The sequence below is a fragment of the Crocodylus siamensis genome, chromosome 7 (assembly GCF_052110815.1).
Source record: "Crocodylus siamensis isolate JL-2025a chromosome 7, ASM5211081v1, whole genome shotgun sequence".
Taxonomy (NCBI): Eukaryota; Metazoa; Chordata; order Crocodylia; family Crocodylidae; genus Crocodylus; species Crocodylus siamensis.
The window spans coordinates 70265378-70286853 of NC_143401.1; the positions used below are offsets into that span (position 1 = coordinate 70265378).

General features: G+C 42.2%; 1 protein-coding gene across 1 annotated transcript in view; it reads right to left on the minus strand.

The window, feature by feature from the left end:
* The window catches only part of KNDC1 (kinase non-catalytic C-lobe domain containing 1), a 145287-nt gene that overhangs the window by 113671 nt on the left and 10140 nt on the right, over nt 1–21476 (minus strand). The window contains exons 3-4 of the mRNA XM_090058721.1: nt 12334–12532; nt 7480–7538 (exon numbers count right to left, since the gene is read on the minus strand). Of these exons, the coding sequence (XP_089914847.1) occupies nt 7480–7538; nt 12334–12532 (258 nt within the window). The remainder of the gene's footprint in view (nt 1–7479; nt 7539–12333; nt 12533–21476) is intronic.

Sequence of the window (21476 nt, forward strand, 5' to 3'; positions counted from 1 at the left end):
GCTCACAAATTTTGCCAAGCAAATATTTTAACAAGACTAGAGTTGGTTTTACTGCTCTGTTCAAAGTGCTCTGGACAGCAGTCAGCAGTCAGCTGAGGATTCTGCAAAATTTCGTGTTTCTACTGCTACATGAAGCGAGGGGTCTCAGCAGGAAGCAGCATTAGGTGTTGGAACTGAAGAAAATCCCAAATAGAGAAACTATAGGAAAAATGCAGTATCACAATTTTCTTTGCTTCACCTTGTCAACCAGAAAGTTCTGAAAGAATACATAAATTCACTTTTCTTTTTCCCTCCTCCCCCCATCACAGCTGAGGAACAGAATGGTAGGGGCCCTCCTCATTTCTCACAGCAGCCAAAAAAGTAGCTTTAGAGAGGACAGGAAGAAGGCAGTTACTTTTTGGCAGTTAAGGTAGGGAAGAGGAGGTGGAGCTACATATTTACAGAGGCAACTATAGTTGGGACCTGAGCTTGTCACAGGATCCAGATCAGTGGTCACCAACCAATGGATCTTGATCCACCGGTAAATCTTGGAGCATCTTGCAGTAGATCTTGGAGCCTCCTGGAGTCAATCCAAGGCTGGAGTGCGGGGCTGAGTGCCCACATGCATGCATGTGTGCACCCCAGCCCAGCAGGTCAGTCAATGGGGGAGGGAAGGGGCAGGGGCTAGATTGAGGCCCCCGCAGTAATAGACAGTGCCACAAAGGCAGGAGCAGGAGTAAGTTGAGCGGGGCCCCAGCCAGGTGGGACTTACCTGCTGGGGAGGTACACCCCCAAATAATTTTTTTTTCCCCTCTGCCTTGATTTGTCCCCCTCTTCCCTCCCCACTGACTCACTTGCTGGGCAAAGGAGGGTTGGGGATGGCAGCGGTGCACAGTAAATCTTGGGATGCTTTTAAATGCCAAAGGTGATCTCCTACTTAAAAAGGTTGGAGACCACTGTTCTAGATAGAGCTGCTGACCTATATCTTGAACATCTTTTATGTTCCAGTTCCTCGGACCAAGAGGGCAAGACTTTCTCACACTGAAAAAGTTACCAGTTGCATACATCCCAGTATGTTAATTTAGCAATATGTTAAAGGTCACTTCTACTCCTCAGTTGAACTTTGTATTATTAAGACACTAATCAACTTCTTAACTGTTCTCTTTTAGACAAAATTTACAAGTTAAACTTCATAGTTAAGCTACTACACAAGCATAATTGAAATGGCTTGTAAAGTCAGTATACTCTCTCTTACAGAAGTATGCACAAGTTCAGTTAAATCTTTTAACTAACATTTTCTTTTTAAACTGATGCAGCTTGCATGTTCAGACAAGACTTTACACTGTTTATAGTGTCCATCTTCATTTTCTAAAGGAACACTGCTATTTCCTTGGCTTTCTCCCAGCTACCAAATCAGCACACTCAGTTCTTGCCTTGTATGAGAGAACAAAGGCAGATATTCGAATGGTGGAGAGGGGAGACAAACAAAAACCCGAACCTATGAAGTTAGCTTCTCTTGCCCTCGTTCTGCCCAAATTTGCTATTACCATATCCCCAAAAGCCTATGATTGTTTTATTCTCAAAATTTTTTCTATCTTTACAAAGTACAGAAAAGGAAAATTATAACTACTACTCTGTTTACTCATCTTAACGGAGGGAAGATGATCAACCTTGACCATGAATGGTTGTCTTGGCAACTGCTGATCCTCTGAACTATGGCATATGCACAAGAAGTCTATGTGACCACCACACCGAGACCTGCAGAGCATATATCTAGGCAAGAGTATGGAGGAGTAGAGGCTGCTCTAGACCTACCATCCCCCACCTTTAGACCATCTAGATAGAATCCAAAGACCAGATCAGGTCCAGACATTTAGTGCCTTGATGGTTGGAACTTCTGATTAGAGCTGCTGACTGCCTAATGCCTCGGTGAGGGTGCATTTATGTCCTTAGACTTCCGCTAATCAAAGAGTACCCACAAGGCAGTGAGGGCTAAGGCTGAGGTACCCTATACTCAATTTATTCTGGAGCTTATTCTGCAACATTGTGGTATTTTATAGGAACTACCCTGCCACAAGTAGCCCCACTATGTGCCACCAGCTCTATAGTTAGAAGCAGTCTGCTTTAGGTGAGCCCTGAAAAGTTCACAAATTTACATTAAATCCTAGTGATGGACCACTAAAAATTTTCTTGGCTTATACTGATACCCGAATATTTACCGGGCATATCAGCTGATACTGATCTGATACCCAATTTACAGAAATGCAGCAGGGCAGTGTGGAGAACAAGGGGTGTACAGGAGGGAAGGAGTATGGGGGGCAGCTCAAGGCCACACTGTGAAGGAAGGAGTGAAGCAGATGCTGGGGGCACTACCCAGCTCAGGCAGGGAATGGGACTTGGGGCTGGGGCAGGACAGAGCCATGGGAGGCTCATCCAGGGGATCAGCATCCTGGCACTTAAAAATGGCAACAGTCACTTGAACTAAAGCTTGGTGAATGAGCTTTAGTTCAAGCACCACTGCCACCATTTTTAAGTGTGGGGATAACGTTTAACTGGAGCCAAGAGGGGCAAAGGCAGATGTGGAATGCTTGCTGCAGGCTCAGGGCTCTCTGCCCTGCTGCCTTTGCCCCAGGGACCCCATGCTGACTGCACATCCTCTGCCTGCATGGCAGCAGGAGACAACTTGCCACCCTCACTGCTGCCAGGCAGGCAAGGGGTACATGGCCAGTGCAGGCTCCCAAGGAAAAGACAGTAGGGCAGAGAGACCCAAACCTGCAGCAAGAAGCCCGTGACTACCCTGCATACAAATTTGGAGGGGCACATGCCCCACCATGCCTCCCCTTGGGGGGGGTGCAGCAGCCCCTCCCCTTGGTCCCTTGGGTGAAACACCCACAGCTCAATCCAAATGCCCGCCCTGGCCCCATTCACTGCTCTGACTGGGCAGCGCCCCCAGCCCCACTCCTTCCCCTCACCATGGGGGCCTCAATCTTCCCCCCCCCATGTCTCTTCCCTCCCCCATGCCCCTTCCCCACCGCAGACTTACCTGCATGGCATTGCTCTCCATGATAGCTGGCTGCACTCCTGGCCACATGTATGCATGCAGCTGCGCACATGCATGCAGTGTCTGGGGGCCCCCACCAGAAGGCATATTATATTTATCAGTTAACATTATCAGCTACACCAGCCAAAAAAAAGCCAATAGCTGATAACATTAATTTTCCTTTAAGTCAGTGCCAATCTGATATATTGATGCACCTCTATTAAACCCATTCATTACAACATGTGAAACTGAAGAGCTGTGCTATTAAAAGCTTATAAACTATGTTCACACATGGCATACATCTGTAACCTTTGCATCTATATGCAAGATCAAATGTTAGAAATGTGAGGCCATACATCAATGAATCACTGTACCAGACTGAATGGCAGTTTTGTGATGTGGACAAATAGCCATTTGAAGCTGGATTCAGATGACCCACACATAACCCGAAGCAAACTCCTATTGTACTGTTAGTGCTTAAAATTAGTCTATTAAAGAACTCAGTAACATTCTATTGCATCTTTCTTACTAGTCAAAATTCACCAATTTAGCACATTTTAATGCAAGGCCAGAAAAAGGAGTATGGGCAGCTAAGGAACCACTGAGAAAAAAAAAGAAGAGAAAGAAAATTAGTAAAGCTTTTGCTATTTTTTGAAAGAGAATCCTCTTCATCAATCAGTTAATATTGAATCTAAATTGTTTGTTACTGTATTGAGTAAGGATGACAGTTTTTAGATATCCAAGAGGTGAATACTGAAAAAGCTCAACACCTGTTAATTCACAAGTGCCTTAAAATGAATCTGCTCCTCAGCCTCTAATACTTTATATTCTAAAAATACTCCATGCCACCCTCTACTGGAACCAGAGCAGGATCCCTATAAAATATTTATTAGACAATTTGGGGTTAGGGCTTTGGATCCACATAGTCATTGCTAACTGATTTTAGCATAAGACACAGTGGTAGGTAAAAAAAAAAAAAACACACAAAATAGAGACCGTTTTCCAAAACAAATTTCAAGGGGTGGCCTAAGGCAGCATCTACGGAGCACTCTGATAGAAATACAGCAGTTACAGACCAGAAGTCAACACGCTCAGTTTCATGAACAGCATCAGCTTAAGAAACATTCAGGCTTAGACTGATGACAACTTCTCATAGGTGTCTGCCTTTGAAATAATAACAACAACAATAATAAATAGGTCTTTGATAACTTCTTCTTTCTCTTTTTGCTGCTACTTCCCTCTATGCTGTGCTATTAACAACACTCTATATGAAAGTAGATCTAAAACCTTAAAAGTGTCCAATTAAAAATAAAGTCCTTCTAGATTCCTCCTCATGTTTACTACATTAAATGCTGTCCTGTAGGAAAATAAATAATCCAATCAGCATTCTTCCTTTTCCTTGCACTGCCACAATCCTACACTAGTAAAAAAGGACCGGAGCAGTGCCTAATCAGGCAACTGCATCCAAATATTGGACCAGTTTAAGAGGGAAATGGGGCAGCCACTGAAGCTTCTCACTCGCACCCCAGACTTGAGATCCCTCCCTTCTAAAAGTAGGCAGGCATGCTGACTGCACATCACTCCCCAGCTGTTTGATTATGACCCTACATTGTGCTAGCACTAGGTCATCAGGTTGGTTAAAAGAAATTTTGAAAACACACTCAGCCTTTCTAAGTGATGACTTTTTCACTGACAGTACTGGAAGTTCTTTCCATAGCCACCTTAATATCTGGTGATCTATAACAACTCTGCCAATGGCATCTCAGTAGTACCTTAAACTTAACTCTTTAGTGTTGAATTTTACTCTTTGAAATTTTTTAATTGCTCTGAAATTAGCACTGCCAATTAAACATTGCCATTTTACAGTTGGGAAAAAAAAATATTTACCGACTTTCCCAAGAATACACATGAACTCAGAATACCCATTACTCAGTCCTATGCTTGATCCAGTAAACCAAACTTTCTCTTACTATCCATAATGCTCACTCAAAACCTAAGTCTATAAAGGCGCCTTTTCAGACACTGGAATAGCAATGCATTCCAATGTGTTGCCTGTGTCTGTTACTCTGGGACACTGGTGAGTGCCAGCTAAGTTTAGCTGCTAATTAGACTGGACTCACAATTCCATTAAAGTTCAGGGCCAGCAATTCACAAAGAAGGAAGCAGCCTACTGCTTATTGAAAGAATGGTAGCCTGTATTTGAAGGATTTGTAAAGAGCCTTTTTTCCTCCTAAATCCAGTAATGATTTTAAATTAATTTTGACCCATATATTAGAAACTGCAAATTGTCACACTAACTGTAAGTGATGACAGATATACATTACATATAGACCAGCCAAAGATTCCAATTGTCCTTTGACAGAAAGTAGTTGACAGGGTGGATTACCATCAAAATAGTTAGGAGTTACAATATTAAAGGCTCATTTTATAATGAAACGGGACATGGAAAAACGTTATCTTTTGTTGCTACTGTCAGTGGAGTGCCTTGAACACGTATGTTAATAAGAAATCGTACATATGCCACTGCACTAAAAAGCAAACAAAAAGGCCATGTCCAAGGAACAAGTACCTGCACACATTCTCATACCACAGAAGGAACAAAACCCCCAAACAAATAGGGAAACTCATTACCATTGTAGAGAGCTGGGGTTGACCATATATGGCCCAAGAAGCTTTGGCTTTGGCTTTGCCTGTGCCCATACCCATGTTGAGGCTGAGCAGTAAGGAACTACATGGGAGCCAGGGACCCAGCAGCTGTTTCTGCATCACTGTCACTTTTCCCTTTCCTCCTCCTCCTTCCTCTGCCCCTTAGTTGTAGTGTGAGCTTAGCTTTCAACTGGAGGGGAACTGCACCCGGGCTAGGCTGGGTAGTTCAGGAGGGCAGGGACAAGTGGCAGCAGTGTGGAAGCAGCTTCCAACACCCTGGCACAGCTCACCTCCAGCCTGAAGCTGGACTTAAACTGCAGCCAGGGAGCAGGGGGGCTAAGTAGAGCAGCAAGGCATGGCCACAGCTCCCAGGTGCATGGCTCTAGTAGGAAAACAAGGAAACCCTTCCCACCAGCAGCCCCTGATGTTGATATGCTGCCAAAGCCACCCAGATTGGATATGGATTGCCCCAGCCCAGGACTTGTAAAAGGTTGCTGGACCTAGTATAAAATCACATATTCCCTCAAGCCAAGGCCTTGCAGAAATTGCCCAGAAGAGAGGATATAATCATATGAAGTCTGATTTTTTCATGAACTCCCTCTACCTCTCCTACCTTTTTAAGAAGGAGATCTCAACATTTAGAAGGTAGCAAGCAATATGAATGGTCAGGGAGAGGATATGGATGTTACAGAAAAAAAAGCAACATGTTCTAAAATTAAGCCAATTAATTCCAAACCTTTAAGCTTTCAGAACACTAGCCAACCAGAAGCTTACAGGTGGAAGCCAAGACCACTGTTACTAAAGGAATAACTAAAGGAGTTTGGACTGAAGGAGAAAATATGTTTCTGCCTAAGAGGGAAAAAATGGTGAAGACCTCAAAAAGCTAGAATGAAATTACAGGATTTTGGACTTTGCTTTTACTGATCCATAACAGTACTCTGCCATCATCTACAATATTTGTATTTTTCCATCTTCTTTTTTTTGTCGCATTCCATTGCCAGGGTTCACTAAGAAACACTAAAAAAGTGCTGCGCATGAGATTTAATTATAAGACTGATTATACAGAAGATAACTGTCAAAATTAATAAAGCAATTTGTATTAGATTATGCAGAAACAGAGATTCCCTTACACCCCGGCTGTCAACAGAATACGTTTCTAATTTAACCATTTTAGTTATAATCTAAAAAATACAAACCATAAATTAAAAAAAGCTACAATAAATAGTGTATCTAGGAGTTTCTTCTATAGAAATCAGTTGGGGGAAAATGTGCTTTAGCAATGGGATGGCTTATTGGGGAGGTTAATGAATTAGTGTAAACAATCTAATCCTAATCTAACAACGTAAAGCATCTAAGGATTGTGGTGCAATAGAAATCCATCTGTTTCTTCATTAAGCCAAAGATAAAATTGTTGATTATCCCACTATGAATTATCTTATTGATGAGGATTGCAAACAAATTTTATATTTAACCATAAATTCATAGCTATTCCCTGAACAAACAAGTTTAGCCAATGAAGGATATAAAATGTAACACAGACCAGCTGTGGTTTAAGGCAGACCACTACAATATTTAGCCAAAAGAGATTTTTGTATTTTAACAGCTAGTGAAGAATGGTTTACATACAAAAACTTTGTGTTCCTTTGAAATTTACATTCAATGTATGTACAGCCTATGTCTCCAAAATAACAGAGATCTCATCAATTCCTAAATACCAAAAATAAACATGAATATCAAGGATCAAGAAAAACTAGCGTTCAGTACTGTAGATACCAAAATTAAGATTTAAGCTTCATTTGAAGTTTATTACTTGCCTCAAAGGTGTTACCAGTGATATCAAATTCAGGTGGTACAAAAGCACCTTCTGGATCATCTTAAAAAAAAAACAAGAGGGAGAAATGTATCAGATTAACAAATCGACAGTTATACTTCTGTTGTACTTCTTAGTAATCTTATGTTGCAGAATGAAGTCTGTATAAAATTGACAAGCCTGTTTATCTGCACTCCTCTGCACCACTACGACAATGACGTACAGAGGTGATGGTTCAAGCACCATAAGGAATATATCATTCCACCACCACCATCATGGGTAAAACCCCTAAGAGAGGAAGGCTAACTCCTCAGGAGGCAAAGACAGCTGACTTCACCATCACTTCAGGCTCATTCACCAAAGTTCAACTTGGGAGATCAAGAACTTGTTTGAGTGTCATTTTGCCTACAGTTTTGTCATTCTGCTTGGTCTGCCAACGCAACAGAAAGCAGATAATGTTCATCAACAGAAACCTGGACTGGTTTCTTTTACCCATTGTTGGAACCAACTACTTTTTTCATTAGTGATTAACATTTGAATTGGAGGGAGGAACAACAGGGGAGGAGTGCTGAGGGAACTAAAAGCAGAGGGAAAGCTCTTTTGTTTCTAACTTGTTTTTCTGATTATTTATAAAGTTGCACTCAGGTCAATCAACCTGTGTAAAACATCTAAAAGGGAAGAAAAATTCTATGTCAAGTCCTTACACTCACTAGGGACACCCTTCTAGAACAACCTTGCTGGGCATTGGAGCTGGTATTTTCTTGTGCCCCCCTTTGGCCTCAAGTGTCTCATTAATGCAGATTTTTTTTCAGAGTTCTTTCCGACAACAGTACCTGCAGATTTGCTATGGTTGTGGGGTTTGTTTTTTTTTACTACATGCCTTTCAGAGGACACATTCAGACCTACAGTTGATCAGCCACTACTCATCTTAAGCCCTCACGCACGTTGACTTCGGCTTATTTGCACTGCTCAAAGTGTCAACCGACATCCTAACGCCAAATTGGTTGTGGAGGTGCAAATCTACAAGATGAAGTTTTGGGATGATCTCAAAATTCTAGTTCACAGAGTTCTTTCAATACACGGTTTAAACCCCAAACTAGAATATGACCTATGGTCAGGTTGCCCCAGTTTCCATGAGGGTTTTTGGTTCCCAAGCCAGTATAATTTATTTTAAACAAGATAAAATGCGTATTAAGTGTATTTTATAGAGTTGATTCTACATGTCAATGTTTAACACATGACCCAACGTCAACTGAAAAATGCAATTCAGAGCCAAATTAAAAATAGTAAATCCTCACCTTAAAAACATTTCCAATTTCTCCAACCTATCATTGCAGGCAAATGCATTTGTTAATAGATGGGTGTGTGCTATATTTTAGTTGCAGCCAACAGGGTCAGAAAAGAGACTATCAGGGTTCAAGAACTTGACTGAAAATTCTGTCCCCAGTTATTTAAATCTTAGCAATAGCTTGATCCAAGTACAGGATCAAGTTGGGAAGGAATTCAACCACCGCTTTGGAATGTATCAAATGTATCAACTTGACAAAGAATATCTTGGATTCAAAAGCTTGTCTAGCTCTATCCCAGCTACATACAGTAATAACTTTTATTAGACCAACTAGGAAATCCTTGCCTCTCAAAACCTGATACTTAGCATTTTCACTGTGATGTCAGTGGGAATCATGGACTGCTGACATCCTATCAACTGTGTTGGAAACATCTGAAAAGGTGCGAGTTACAATAAGCTTTTGGATCATCTCCAAGTCTCTCTCTGAGCAGACTAAAAATTGTGGAAGTAACAACAGCATAGATAAATGGACATAAATTTTGCATTCAAGAAAAATAACTAAGCTCTTCTCTCAACAAAAATAAAAGCATTCTTGACTACAGGTGTTAGGCTATCTATATATAGCTTAGAAATTCAGCAGCCTACCTGAATCTTGCATTTTAGTAACAAAGCCACAAAGACACTGTTGTGAAAGCAGATAGTAAACTCATCTTGTCTTAGGTAGAGAGAACTGAAAACTGGACACTGAATACTAAAGCTACCAATATATTTACAAATATATAATATACATTTACAAATGTTTCACTGCTAGCTGGTTCTGACTACAGAGACAGATGCTACCTTTGGTCACAGAATACTTTTAATTGGCTTCTGAAATACAGTAGCTTTCTGCAAGAACCACTTTCCTATATCTGCTGTCCAGTAAGCAACAATTCCCTTCCTACGATGTGGAGAAAGTAGTGTTATTCTATTGTAGCGTCCTGCCCTGCAGACCATGGGTTCTCTCTTTGCTTCTCTTTCTCCTTCTGAACCCATTTAGAAGAGTTAAAGGTTACAGTTGGGTAATACTTTATATTTGGAAAATCTGCTGCATTATTATTTGTATTAGATCAAAAAGCTCTTTAACGGACAACTATCGTATTTTTGCATGTGCTGCTACTCAGTTTTGCCTTCTTTGTCCTGTTAGTTGGAACCCATACTGTCACACCATTAGAAAGGAAAGACATCCTACAACTATGTGAATTACTTGCAAGTCATTTATAAATAGGATGACTATACATCCTGGTTTAGCCAAGACAGTTCCAAATTTTGTTGGCTGATCCCAGACAGTTGGTCAAGTGTCCCAGCTCAGAGTCCAGGGGGAAGGTGGAGCAGCATGGTGCCACCATTATTGTATATCCTTTTCTTCTTCATTAAAAAAAACCTCAGTACTTAAAGAGGTACCTTCACGTGTTCAAATTTATAGCTTAAATACTTTTCAGCCATTAGTTTAGATTTCTGTCTCTTGTGAACTCTTTCTTTTTTTGGCTCCAAAATAAAGCCAAGATCTCAAATCTTTGGCACTAAAAAACGTTTCATCTATCAACCTTATTTCTTTCAACAAGGAAAGTAGTATCTTTTAAAGAAACATTGTTGAGGCAAATTAGACTTAAAAAAATTCTTACAAAATCTTAAATACACACAAAGACCCCTAGAAATAAATATTTAAAAAAAATAAAATTAAATAATCCTTTTAAAGGAAAGAAAAAAGAGATTTCTCCTGCACAGGTAAGCCAAATACTGTAGCATCATGCTAATGCAATGGGAGTCAACTTTTGGTTCTGTGCTGCAAATTAGCCCCCCACCATCCCCAGGAGTTGTTCTGATTTGCTTCCTCTGCTTTCTGCTCCTAATTCTACTCTTCTTTGTTTCCTGACCTATCTGCTGTTTTGTTGCCTGTCCCCTTCCAGCATGCCATAGGGGCTGTTGGTGTCACTTGTGGAGCATGTGCTTCAGGTTGGCCACAAGTGGCACAGGCAGCCTCTGGCTGTAAGAATCTGGAAGTGAAACAGATTTAAATAACTAAATCTCATTAGTATGTTTTAAGATTAATCAAATTTAGATATACATAGAAACAAGATATATATATATATATATCTTTTGTTTTATTAAATCATGGAGTCATAGAAAATTAAAATTAGGGTTGGAAGGGACCTCAGGAGGTAACTTAGTCCAACTGCCTGCTCAAAGCTCATGTTTTATTCATTTAAATTGTGGTACCACTAATATTCAACAATCTAAAAATCTAATCCCTCTAGCTGCCATTTAAACAATTTAAATCAAAATTAGGCCAATTCAGAAAAAGACTTCACTCAATAAAATCTGGAAATTAAGTGACAAGTTTAGTTATCCTGGTATTATTTTAACATGAATTAAGGTTAAGAGACATAATAAAACCTAAAGAGATGGGGTTTGGAATAGAAATGATCTTTCAAGCTACTAAAGACTGGCATTAGACCTCTCTTTCACTGCTCTCCACTTGGAGTTTTCTTAGCTGCCCCTTCTTGCAGCCTGAAAAGCAAAGACTAGAGATATTTGCCACTCCTTTTCTGTCTTGCCCAGTGACAGTCTCTCATCCACAATGAAATCAAAAGTCCTTTTGTTACACCAGGCATCCCCCCCACACCCTCCCATCTCCTGTGATACTAGAAGATTCTGCTATATGCTGCTGTTTGGAACACTTAACATTCACTTTTGAACTGCAGTCACTTAAGCCAGTGGCCTCCAAAGTGGGGTGCGTGCACCCCAGGGGGTGCACAAGACAATCCATTGGGATGCGGGAAGAAAATATTAGAACTTCTTTTTATATTCATATTTATATAAATATATATTGGGGGTACGTGCTCAAAAATTTTTTACTGATGGGGTGCGCAATCAAAAAAATTTGGAGACCACTAGCTTAAGCCACATATTCTACATGTCACTCATGACTAGAGAAGAAGCAATTTCATGAAAAATGGTAACTTTAACAGTCAAGGCTGACTGACATCACTCAGTCCCTGTCACATACAAACTTTACCAGGTCACATGTATTTTACTGCCAAATCTATGACCAGCTGCAACAAAGGATAATAAATGCCAACTTTCTTTTTCATTTTGTACACTTACTTTAAGGCTTAGACAAATGGCAAAGGATTATACTTTGCCTGTGTTTTCTCAAACATGTGGCTGCATACATCTATGACTGACAATGTTTAAAATTCATGGGTAATGAATTCACATGGGAAAAACACCAGAATACATTCTTTCTATGTTTTGATTACTATACAGTCATGGACACAAGTACTTATTAAATTGAATTGGAAAACTGTTCAGCATTAGCACTGATGTAGGTCCATTTTTACCATTCTAAAACCTAGCCTTGTGTAGTTTCACATGGCGTGGCATGCATCTATTCATTAAAAAAAATATGCTTTTCAATCCAATTAAAATCTATGTAAAGTTTGATGAATACAGTATAACATTTTATTAATCTTCTCAGCATGCGTTACCATACTTTTTAACAAATTGCCTAGAAGCATAAATACTTACCACTGAGTTGTTCCATGAAGCATACATTGCCATTGGTGTTAAAAGCCAAAGTGTCAGGAGTAATGCAGAGTGTCTGGAAGATTGCAGAATGGGCGACACTCTTCAGAGAATGGCTACACTCCAGGCAAATTGCCCAGATATCTTGCTCAGTAAGACAGCTATCCCTCAGTGACAAAATATCAGCAAGGGACACATTCTCCTGCCAAGACATGAATTGATAAATTATTTTGTATTTCATGATATTACTTGTAGCCAATTGTGTCATATGTAATATATAATCCAACATGTTTCTAGGAAGTCCTCAAACTATCTAAGACAAAGATCAATACCCCATGTCCTCAAGTATGGAGCCTAAATCCCTTTTAGTATAGCAAGTCTCTTAAAACACAGCAAACCTGCATGACTACCTCACAATATGTAAACATCAGAAAACACATTTGTGATCTATTAAACTGAGACACTCCTCAACCATATTTAAAAAAAAAAAGACAGTCTTAATAGTAAAGGCACAGTGACTTAAGTCAAAGGAAATGAGGGTTAAAGAAAATGAAAGTTAGTTTCCTGGCTCTAACACATGGGCTAGGGACAGACATTCAAGAAGTTGGAGCCTGAACTGATTCAACCTTTGCAGGTTAGCCTAACCTGCCCGGGCTGAACTGGTGTGTAACTGGACAAACGTGCTCTTTGCACTGAGGAAATGTGGGCACATACCTGCAGTTGCTCAGCCCAGCTGCCAGGGAGCACCAGAGTGGCCCTCGGTGCAGGGAAGCTGGGGGGGGGGTGGGGAGGTGGCACGGCCAGGCCAGGCCGAACTGACCAGAGAGAAGTTTAATTTCCCCCTCCCCTGTGCCACCAGCAGAGACCAGAGCCAGGTCTGTCTGGCACTCCTCCCTCGCTCCCTGCCCAGAACAGGTCCCGGCTGTCCCCTCCAACGAAGGCTGGAGGGAGACGGAATAACCCCATCCCTGTCCTGCCATGCTTCCTCCCTGCCGCTGCAGTGGAAGTCAGCAGGGCCCTTATTAGGGAGCAGCAGTCCCTGTCATACTGCGGGGAATGAGAGCCCCTTCCCAGTGAGGGGCCGCACTGCGGAGCCAACAAAGCTGTAGTCGGCTGTGCGTGGCAGTGCCAGGGTCCTGAGCGGGCCAGAGCCCTGCAAGACCTCCACAGAGCTCTACAGTGCAGCCCCCACTGGGAAGGGGCTCACACTGGGAGAGGCAAGCCCCTCCTGGCCAGTGATGGGGTTATTCTGTCTCCCTCCAGCCTCCAGCAGAGGGGACAGCCAGAGGCCTATTCTGGGCCAGGAGTGAGGAGCAGGGTAGGGAGTGCTAGGCAGACCCGGCTCCGGTCCCTGCTGGTGGCACAGGGAAGGCGGAATTAAACCCCTCTCTGGCCAGACCTCCACCCCTGCCTGCCCTTGCTCGGGCTGGGGAGCTGAGGGGCAGGGCCAGCTTGGGTGAGCTGGACCGGAGAGCCCTGCCCAGCTCAGAGAGCTTGCAAGGATGCTGGGGATCTCTGATTTAACTCAAACCAGCAAAAGGTCTGGAACAGATAATGCATAAACTGGTTTGTGCCAAATCAGTTAAGTCTGACACTGTGTTCAACCAGGTTTCTCTCAAACCGGTTTCAGTCATTTTGGAACTGGTTTATGTACACTGAACATCTGTTCTCTTACAGGTTTAAACCACTTTCTGATCACTCAAACCAGTTTGTGTGTAATGTCTGTCCCTGGCCATAAAGTTAGGCACATCAATTCTTAACTCCCATCTTCCACATGGGAAGAATACTTGCCTTCTCAAAAGGCATGTTGGGATGGTTAGTTAGTGTTTCAACTTTGGAGGCTTCTTTATGAGCCTCAGAACGTGCAATATATGCTCAAGGGGAAGAATTTCTCTATCCTTTTTAAAGTCAAAATTTGAGTTCAACAGCTTCCTTGTTACTTGCAACTTGTCTCAGGCCTTCCCCCTTTATAGGAACCTATTACAGTAGTTATTTACTATTTATTTATAAATGTAAATTTATAATGTAATTTAAAGAAATCTTCTTCTTTGGACCCCATTACCACAGAAGTGGCAGGCTGCTTTTCATTAAGCCCCAAGGAGGAATTCCGAGAACAGAGAAAGCTCTGTTGTTTGAGACATTCAGGTATGTCTACACTGTACAATGTAGTTTTGGGCTGGCTATGGACGGGCTAACTCACGTACCAGATCTACCAGGTCTAATGTGTAGATGCACCAAGGCTAGCTCTGGACTAGTAAATAATACCATCACACTGGCGTTACAGTGAGCTAGGCTAAGCCTGGTTTCACAGCAAAGCTAATTAGATTGCACGCACGAGGGAGACATACCCTTAGATGTTGTTAGTGCTTTATGCAGTCTAATTTACACAGGTGACCCTTATCTGTGTAAACTATAATATCCAGGAATCTCCTTCCAACACTGGATGCTTTAAGAAGCTGATTAGCTGAAAACATTACCATTAGATGTTCTATGCCTGGTAGCCATATCAGCACATATAGATAATTAACAGGAAGTGGTGGGAGGTGACAGAGATCCTCCAAAAGGCACTGAAGGAACAATTAGAACTAAAACAAGGACCAGGAGAGATGGGCTCATGGTGGGTAAGACAAGATTTCAAGACAAACATGCTCAAACATCTCAGGCAGCTGAAAAGTCAAGTAAGAGAGTGCTGATTCTGAGCGTTAACTTTTCAAGGCAAAAACCTTATTCCTTATACTGTCATTTAAACAATTGAATCAAAATTATGGCCAATTGAGAAAAATGCTTCATTTAATGAAACCTGGAAATGAAGTGACAAATTTAGTTATTTTGACATTATTTTAAAATGAATAAAGTTTAAAAGACATAATGAACCCTGAAAAGGAGTTTAGAGTAGAAATGATCTTTCAAGTTACTGCAGATTAGCATTAGCCCTCTCCTTCACTGCTGTCCACTGCAATTTTCTTAGCTGCTCCTTCTCGCAGCCTGAAAAGCAAAGACTCAAGATATTTGTCATTCCTTTTTTGTCTTGTCCAGTGACACACACTCATCCACAGTGAAATTAAAAGCCCTTTTGTCAAAACAAGCATTTCCCTCTGCCCCCACATTGACCCACCATCTTGTGTGAAAGTTCAAGTTGGATACATCATCATACTTTAATCAAGAAAGTCATATGGCAGCAATTGCAAAACAATCTCCAAAAACCTATGTGCTCCTTTAATGCAATCATTAAGAGAAAAATTAGCTAACAATTTATAGCTAGATACATATTTCTAAAGTGTTTCAAGTTGCTGAAAGGATTATAGTAAAATCAAATACAGGATTGGAAGAGGCTACTTAGTTCAGTCCCCTGAATCTGCAGATTACCCCAAAAGTTCCAAGCTGTCCTTTCAAACCCTCACACACAAGAAGGCAAAAAACTATAAACCCCAAGAATGTCTTACACTAGGCTAGAGGTAAAAGCAATGGAGACAAGGGCACTGCCAATGCTCTGCCACTAAAATGACAGAGGAGTGGTTGGTTAATATAGACACAAAATGTCTTAGGAAAATGACCATGACCTACAGAGGAAGGCAAAAACTTTCAAATTCTGCCAATCTAATGCAGGGCAGAAAATCCCAGATTTGGTAGTATGACTGAGGAGCAGAGAAAGAACTAAGAGGAATCTAGCTAGAGTTTTCAAAGCACCCTGGTCAAAAGCCCCCAGCTTGAAACCTCTGGCTCCAAGTTCAAGTTTTACTAAGCTTTCAAGTAACAGCTCATCAAGATGAACTATGTGAAGGAAGAGATCAAACATTAGGGCCATCTGTAGACTCACTGTTTTTCTTATCTTACCATTCAAATTTGGAAGTTCATCTTAATGGTTAAGGTTAGAATTTTTTGTTTGTTTTGAAAATGAAAATGTGCATGCTACAAAACCTGAACATCCTTTCTTGGCCATATAATTTACAAGGTCTAGGACCATCTTTAGGTATAACTTCCTGCTGTCAAACACTATGGCAGGTAGCTGTGAAAGACAACATTAAGTATGAAGATGGAGACAGACTGAGAAAAAGGGAACTCACAGTCAGAGCATTTGATTAATAGTATATTCCTAGACAAACGGGACAATGGACAAATGGATCATGACAAGAAAAGAAAGAATCTATTCAAATAGAACTTTAACAAGCCTGCAATGGATGGCTGTCATGACCCATGTAGAAATAAATAAAATAATTTCCAAAAGTATTTATACTAGAGTTTTCTCTCAGTTATTCTCAGTCTTTTGATTACTTCAATGCTGGTTATCAGAGTGGCAAGACACTCCTCCTGAATATTCCTAAGACTACTATAATTGCACTAATATGCATCCTTGATGTCCTGAAAGCAGTCTGGGAGATCATCTGAATTACAAACACAGACTATGTTTTCCTGTCAACAAAAATGAATAACTGGGTTCAATCAGAAGAAGAAGAACTACTTCTGATGAGTTTCCATCTTGGAAATAAACTGGATTCATGTTTAGCTGAATATGAAAGACAAAACTTGTGCTTCTCTACCATGGGTCACATTCTGCAAGGTGGAGGTCACCTAACAGGGTCCAGAAAGAGATAGCATGATCCTACTGGTGGCGTTAAGTACTGAAATCACCTTTTCCTCTAAACATTATCATTATTATCAGTATTAGTAACACCAATTTAGAACTGTTCCCTCTTCCTTAATGCCATTAGATTAATGCATCAAGTGAAGAATCTGAGACAAAGAGTTCTTCTACTTACTCACTTCTGATTGCTAGTATCCGTCCTGTTAAAGAGAAACCTCTGGGCAGCCTCCACTGCCTGTCATTCCAAACCAGAGACTCTCTACACAAAATACAAAGGTTCTCTACATTGGCAGGCTATGCAAGCTCCTGTATCTCAAATGACTTCCTACACCTTCTTCAGTCATAACCACTAAGCACCTGGACATTTATAGTACAAATTGTATAGGGATTCTTATCAATATATGGCTAGGAAGTGACACAACTACTGGAAGGAACCACCAGTGATAAAGCTAGAAGTCAGAAAGCAAGGGCAGAAGGTGGGGGGGGTGGGAAATCTGAAAGAGTAAAAGAGTGCTCAAATGCCAAGATCTCCTGAAAAGAGCAACACTTGGGAGAAAATGTAGAAGCAGATAAGCTGCCTAAAATGCAGCGTCTTTACCACTATGTAAACACACTTCTCCAGGAAGTCAAAAAAGAAAACACAAAACAAACAAACAAGTGTTCTTTCTTCTGCAAGTGACAACCACAACCTTGCAGTACCACATATAAGAAAACACAGATATACACAATATAGTTCTTCTGCTATCAGAGCGAGAGAGCGGACATCCTGGAGTAAGAAACAATACCAAATATTACAGGAGAGATACAGAAGTTATAGGTGGCATCTGGTGGTCCTCCCAAAACCGACATTATTGCTTGTTCTGAAGGTTTGCTATGCTTCTGATGTGGCAACACTAACACAGGGGCTTATAACTTTTTGTCAGGGTATCAGCTGTAATACCTACTTGTGGTACTCCACGTGGCCATGCTACTCCTGTTCTTCTATTCCAGGGGTGAGCAATTATTTCAGGTGGAGAGCAGCTTACCGAGTTTTGACATCCTGTCAAGGTATGGTAGCTCTGCCCCTTGACAGGTGCCCTGCCCCTGACCGCCATCTTGTGACCAGAAGTCCTGCCTCCTAACCCCTGACCTTTGCCACCACAAGTGCCTCCCCTTACCCCCAGAAATACTCCTTTCAGCAAGGGGTTTTGCCATCTCAGAACCAAAAAAATACCAAGTTATATTCTAAAAATCAAAAGTCTACAACATTTATTCATTTCATTTCAAAAAATATTTTTGTACTGATTTACATGCGTTTGTGTAGTGTACATAGAGGTGATTGCACAGTAGCTTAAAATGAAGTCTTATGCTTGTATATTGTGGGAGGTGGTTGGGCGGCATGGGTGGGTGTGAATAGATTTGTGGGGGGCTGTGGGTGCATGGGCATGTGTGGGGTGGGTGTGGATTGAGGAAGCATGTGTGTGTGGATATGTGGGGTATGGGTTGATATGGGAGGGTTGTGGGGGAATTGGTGTGGGGGGAGGGTGGCTGGGGTGTGAAGGGGTGTGGGTACTTGTGTATGTTGGGGTGTGCATGTGGGACTCACCCCATGAACACACAAACATGCTGTCCTGGGGTGCCTGCTCAGCCCCGTGCTTCTGTGGCCCGGTGATACAGCTGGGGGCCACATGGTGCTGGAGCAGCCAGCAGCATGCAGGGAAGCAGTGAAAGCTGCGACAGGCAGAGACTTCTGGTAGAGCGGCTGGAGGGGCAGCGATGGAAGGGGGCTCTAAATATTGTTAATACGAAGATGAGTTTCTCCAATATAGCATTTGCTGGTGAGTCTTGCCAGCTTCCCCTGGGTCCTACTGCCCTTGGCTTCTGTCATCTTTGACAGGCAGCCAGGAGCAGATAAATATACATTTTCTAGATTTTTTAGGGGCCCCAAGGGCTGGATAGAATGGCCTGGCAGGCTGTATTCGGCCCATGGGCCATATTTTGCTCACCCCTGTTTTAGTCCAACTTCTCCAGTATGGCCTCACCCTTTCATCAGCTATGCCAAATTAATATACTTAGGAGGCATCTTTCAGAAGACCAGAGTTTGGCCTTCGGCGCCTTTCTCCATTCTGTTCATTTTGCTGCTTGTCCTCATGCCTGAGTTAACCTGAGCAGGACTCCTCTCTTTCTCCATGCACTCATCCTTCCCTCCATAACAGGCTGCCCTTTGAAGCACCTACCACTTGAGGTCCTAATTTTTGCCTGTACTGTAGCAAAACCCCCAGTTTTTTTTTTCTTTAATTTCATTTTAAAATGCATTCCCTTCCCCAACCATTTCTGACTTTCTCTCTGCCCTCTCTATCCCTTATAAGTGACTACAAGTAGTACTAGGTAAGCTAAGTTCTTGTATGCTATTATTATAATAAGCCCTTTTTTATATTGTAAATAATGTTCTGTTATGTTTGTATTGATTTTACTGTTTTATATTGTACTATATTGTATTCCTATCATTTTGCATTGATTTTTATTGTTTCAAATTAATATTGTATCGTTTAGGCCTGCGTCTGCAAAGTAATATCAAGTGATGTCAAGTTTCCATTTCGTATGTCAAGCCTCCATCTTGTGTCCCCTTCCCTATACAATACATTGCAACTGTGACTCACACCTACCCCTCCTATGTAAATTGGTTCCTGAATGAATGGGGATGAATGAGGGTACCTGAGATACAATGGTAGCAGGCTTCTACTGAATAATCAACTCAACAACTGGACCACCAGCTCAACATCCAAACTATTGCCTTCCATTGACTCACCCAGGAACCAGAGACCCAGCATTTGAAAGACAAAGACCCTACAAAGATCAGCCAACCCACTATTGCAACACAGACACCTGGAACTGCATGTCCTTGCCTGGAGTGCATATGTTCAGTACACTAGGACTGTCCTTGCCTGGACATGTCCCTCCCATAGAAGACACAGGTAGCCAACTCTTATAAGAGGGGTAGTAGAGGGGTGACCTCCTTGGGACACCATCTTCATCTGGATCAGCACTACACCACAACACCTATCCACCCAGAGGCCCTGCTAGCGACCCCCCTCTGGATAACACCTTGCTGGAGAAGACCCCGACTGGTCATCAAGGATCAACTCACAGCCCAGGATAGGTAGCTATCACCCACCTTGCTTCCCCAAGCAAAGGACCTGGACTCTGTCCCTACACACCTTGACTTCAATCTCTCCACCAAGCCTTTTTACGTACATGTGTGTCTGTAGGGGAACCAATAACTTTGTGGGGCTGTGTAGTGTGTTGTCTGTTTAAAAAACCTGTTATTTTGAAACCCCAAGTTGGGTTTTTGTCTTACTGACCTCTCAACCCTCCTCCTTGATTTCCCGGTTATCTCCCAGCTTTCTGCCCCTCAGTTTCCTGGCTGTCTCCTCCTTGCCAGCAGACCTTTTTTCCTTGTTTCAACCCTGGCACCAGGTGACCCCAAGTAACCCCAGGGCACATTAACCTCAAGTAACCCCAGGTCCCTTCCAGTATGCTGGATCTAATCCTGGTCCCAGCAACTTTCATGCTCTTATTTTCCCCTCTCTCATCTTAACCCCCATCCATGTCCCTTCTTCCCCTCCTTCTGGAAATCTTCGACCTTTTACTTCCCCTCCCATAGTTACCAAGCATCCTAGGTATCCCAAGTACCCTAAGCACACACATACACATCACCCAAGTTAGGAACTCACCTGTGCATATGTGTAGGTGTGTAGTGTATGATATAGATCATCATATGTGAATTGGTGATCTGTGTATGTGTATTGGGGTCTGTGCATATTGACAGCTGATTTTGTCTAATTTTCAGTGTGTATAGTATGCGTGTGCTTAGACTGGCAATCTTGGATGTGCATGTGCCTGCGTTGGTAGTATGTGTATATGTGCCTAGGGTGGGTGTATGCGCCTGATTTTTTTTGTGTATATGTACAATTGTGTCACACGCTCTCATGTGCAATTTTGAGATCCTGAGAGTTGGCCTGGTCCCACAGGACAACAGTACCATAGTTTCATAGTTGGTAGGGTCGGAAGGGACCTAAGCAGATCATCCAAGTCTGACCCCCTGCCATGGCAGGAATGAGTACTGGGGTCAAATGACCCTGGCAAGGTGTTCATCCAGCCTCCTTTTAAAGACCCCAGGGTAGGAGCCAGCACCACTTCGCTTGGAAGTCGGTTCCAGATCCTAGCCGCCCTGACAGTGAAGTAGCACCTCCTGATGTCTAATCTGAATTTACCCTCTGCCAGCTTGTGACCATTATTTCTAGTCACTCCTGGGAGTGCTCAGGGGAACAGGGACTCCCCCAATGCCTGCTGGTCCCCTCTAACTAGTTTGTAAACAGCCACTAGATCCCCCCCTCAGCCTTCTCTTGTGGATGCTGAACAGGTTCAGGTCCCGTAGCCTCTCCTTGTAGGGCCTGCCCTGCTGACACCGTGATCATGTGGGTGGCCCTCCTCTGGATCTTCTCCATGTCATCCACATGCCTCCTGAAGTGTGGTGCCCAGAACTGGATGCAGTACTCCAGCTGTGGCCTGACCAGTGTCACAT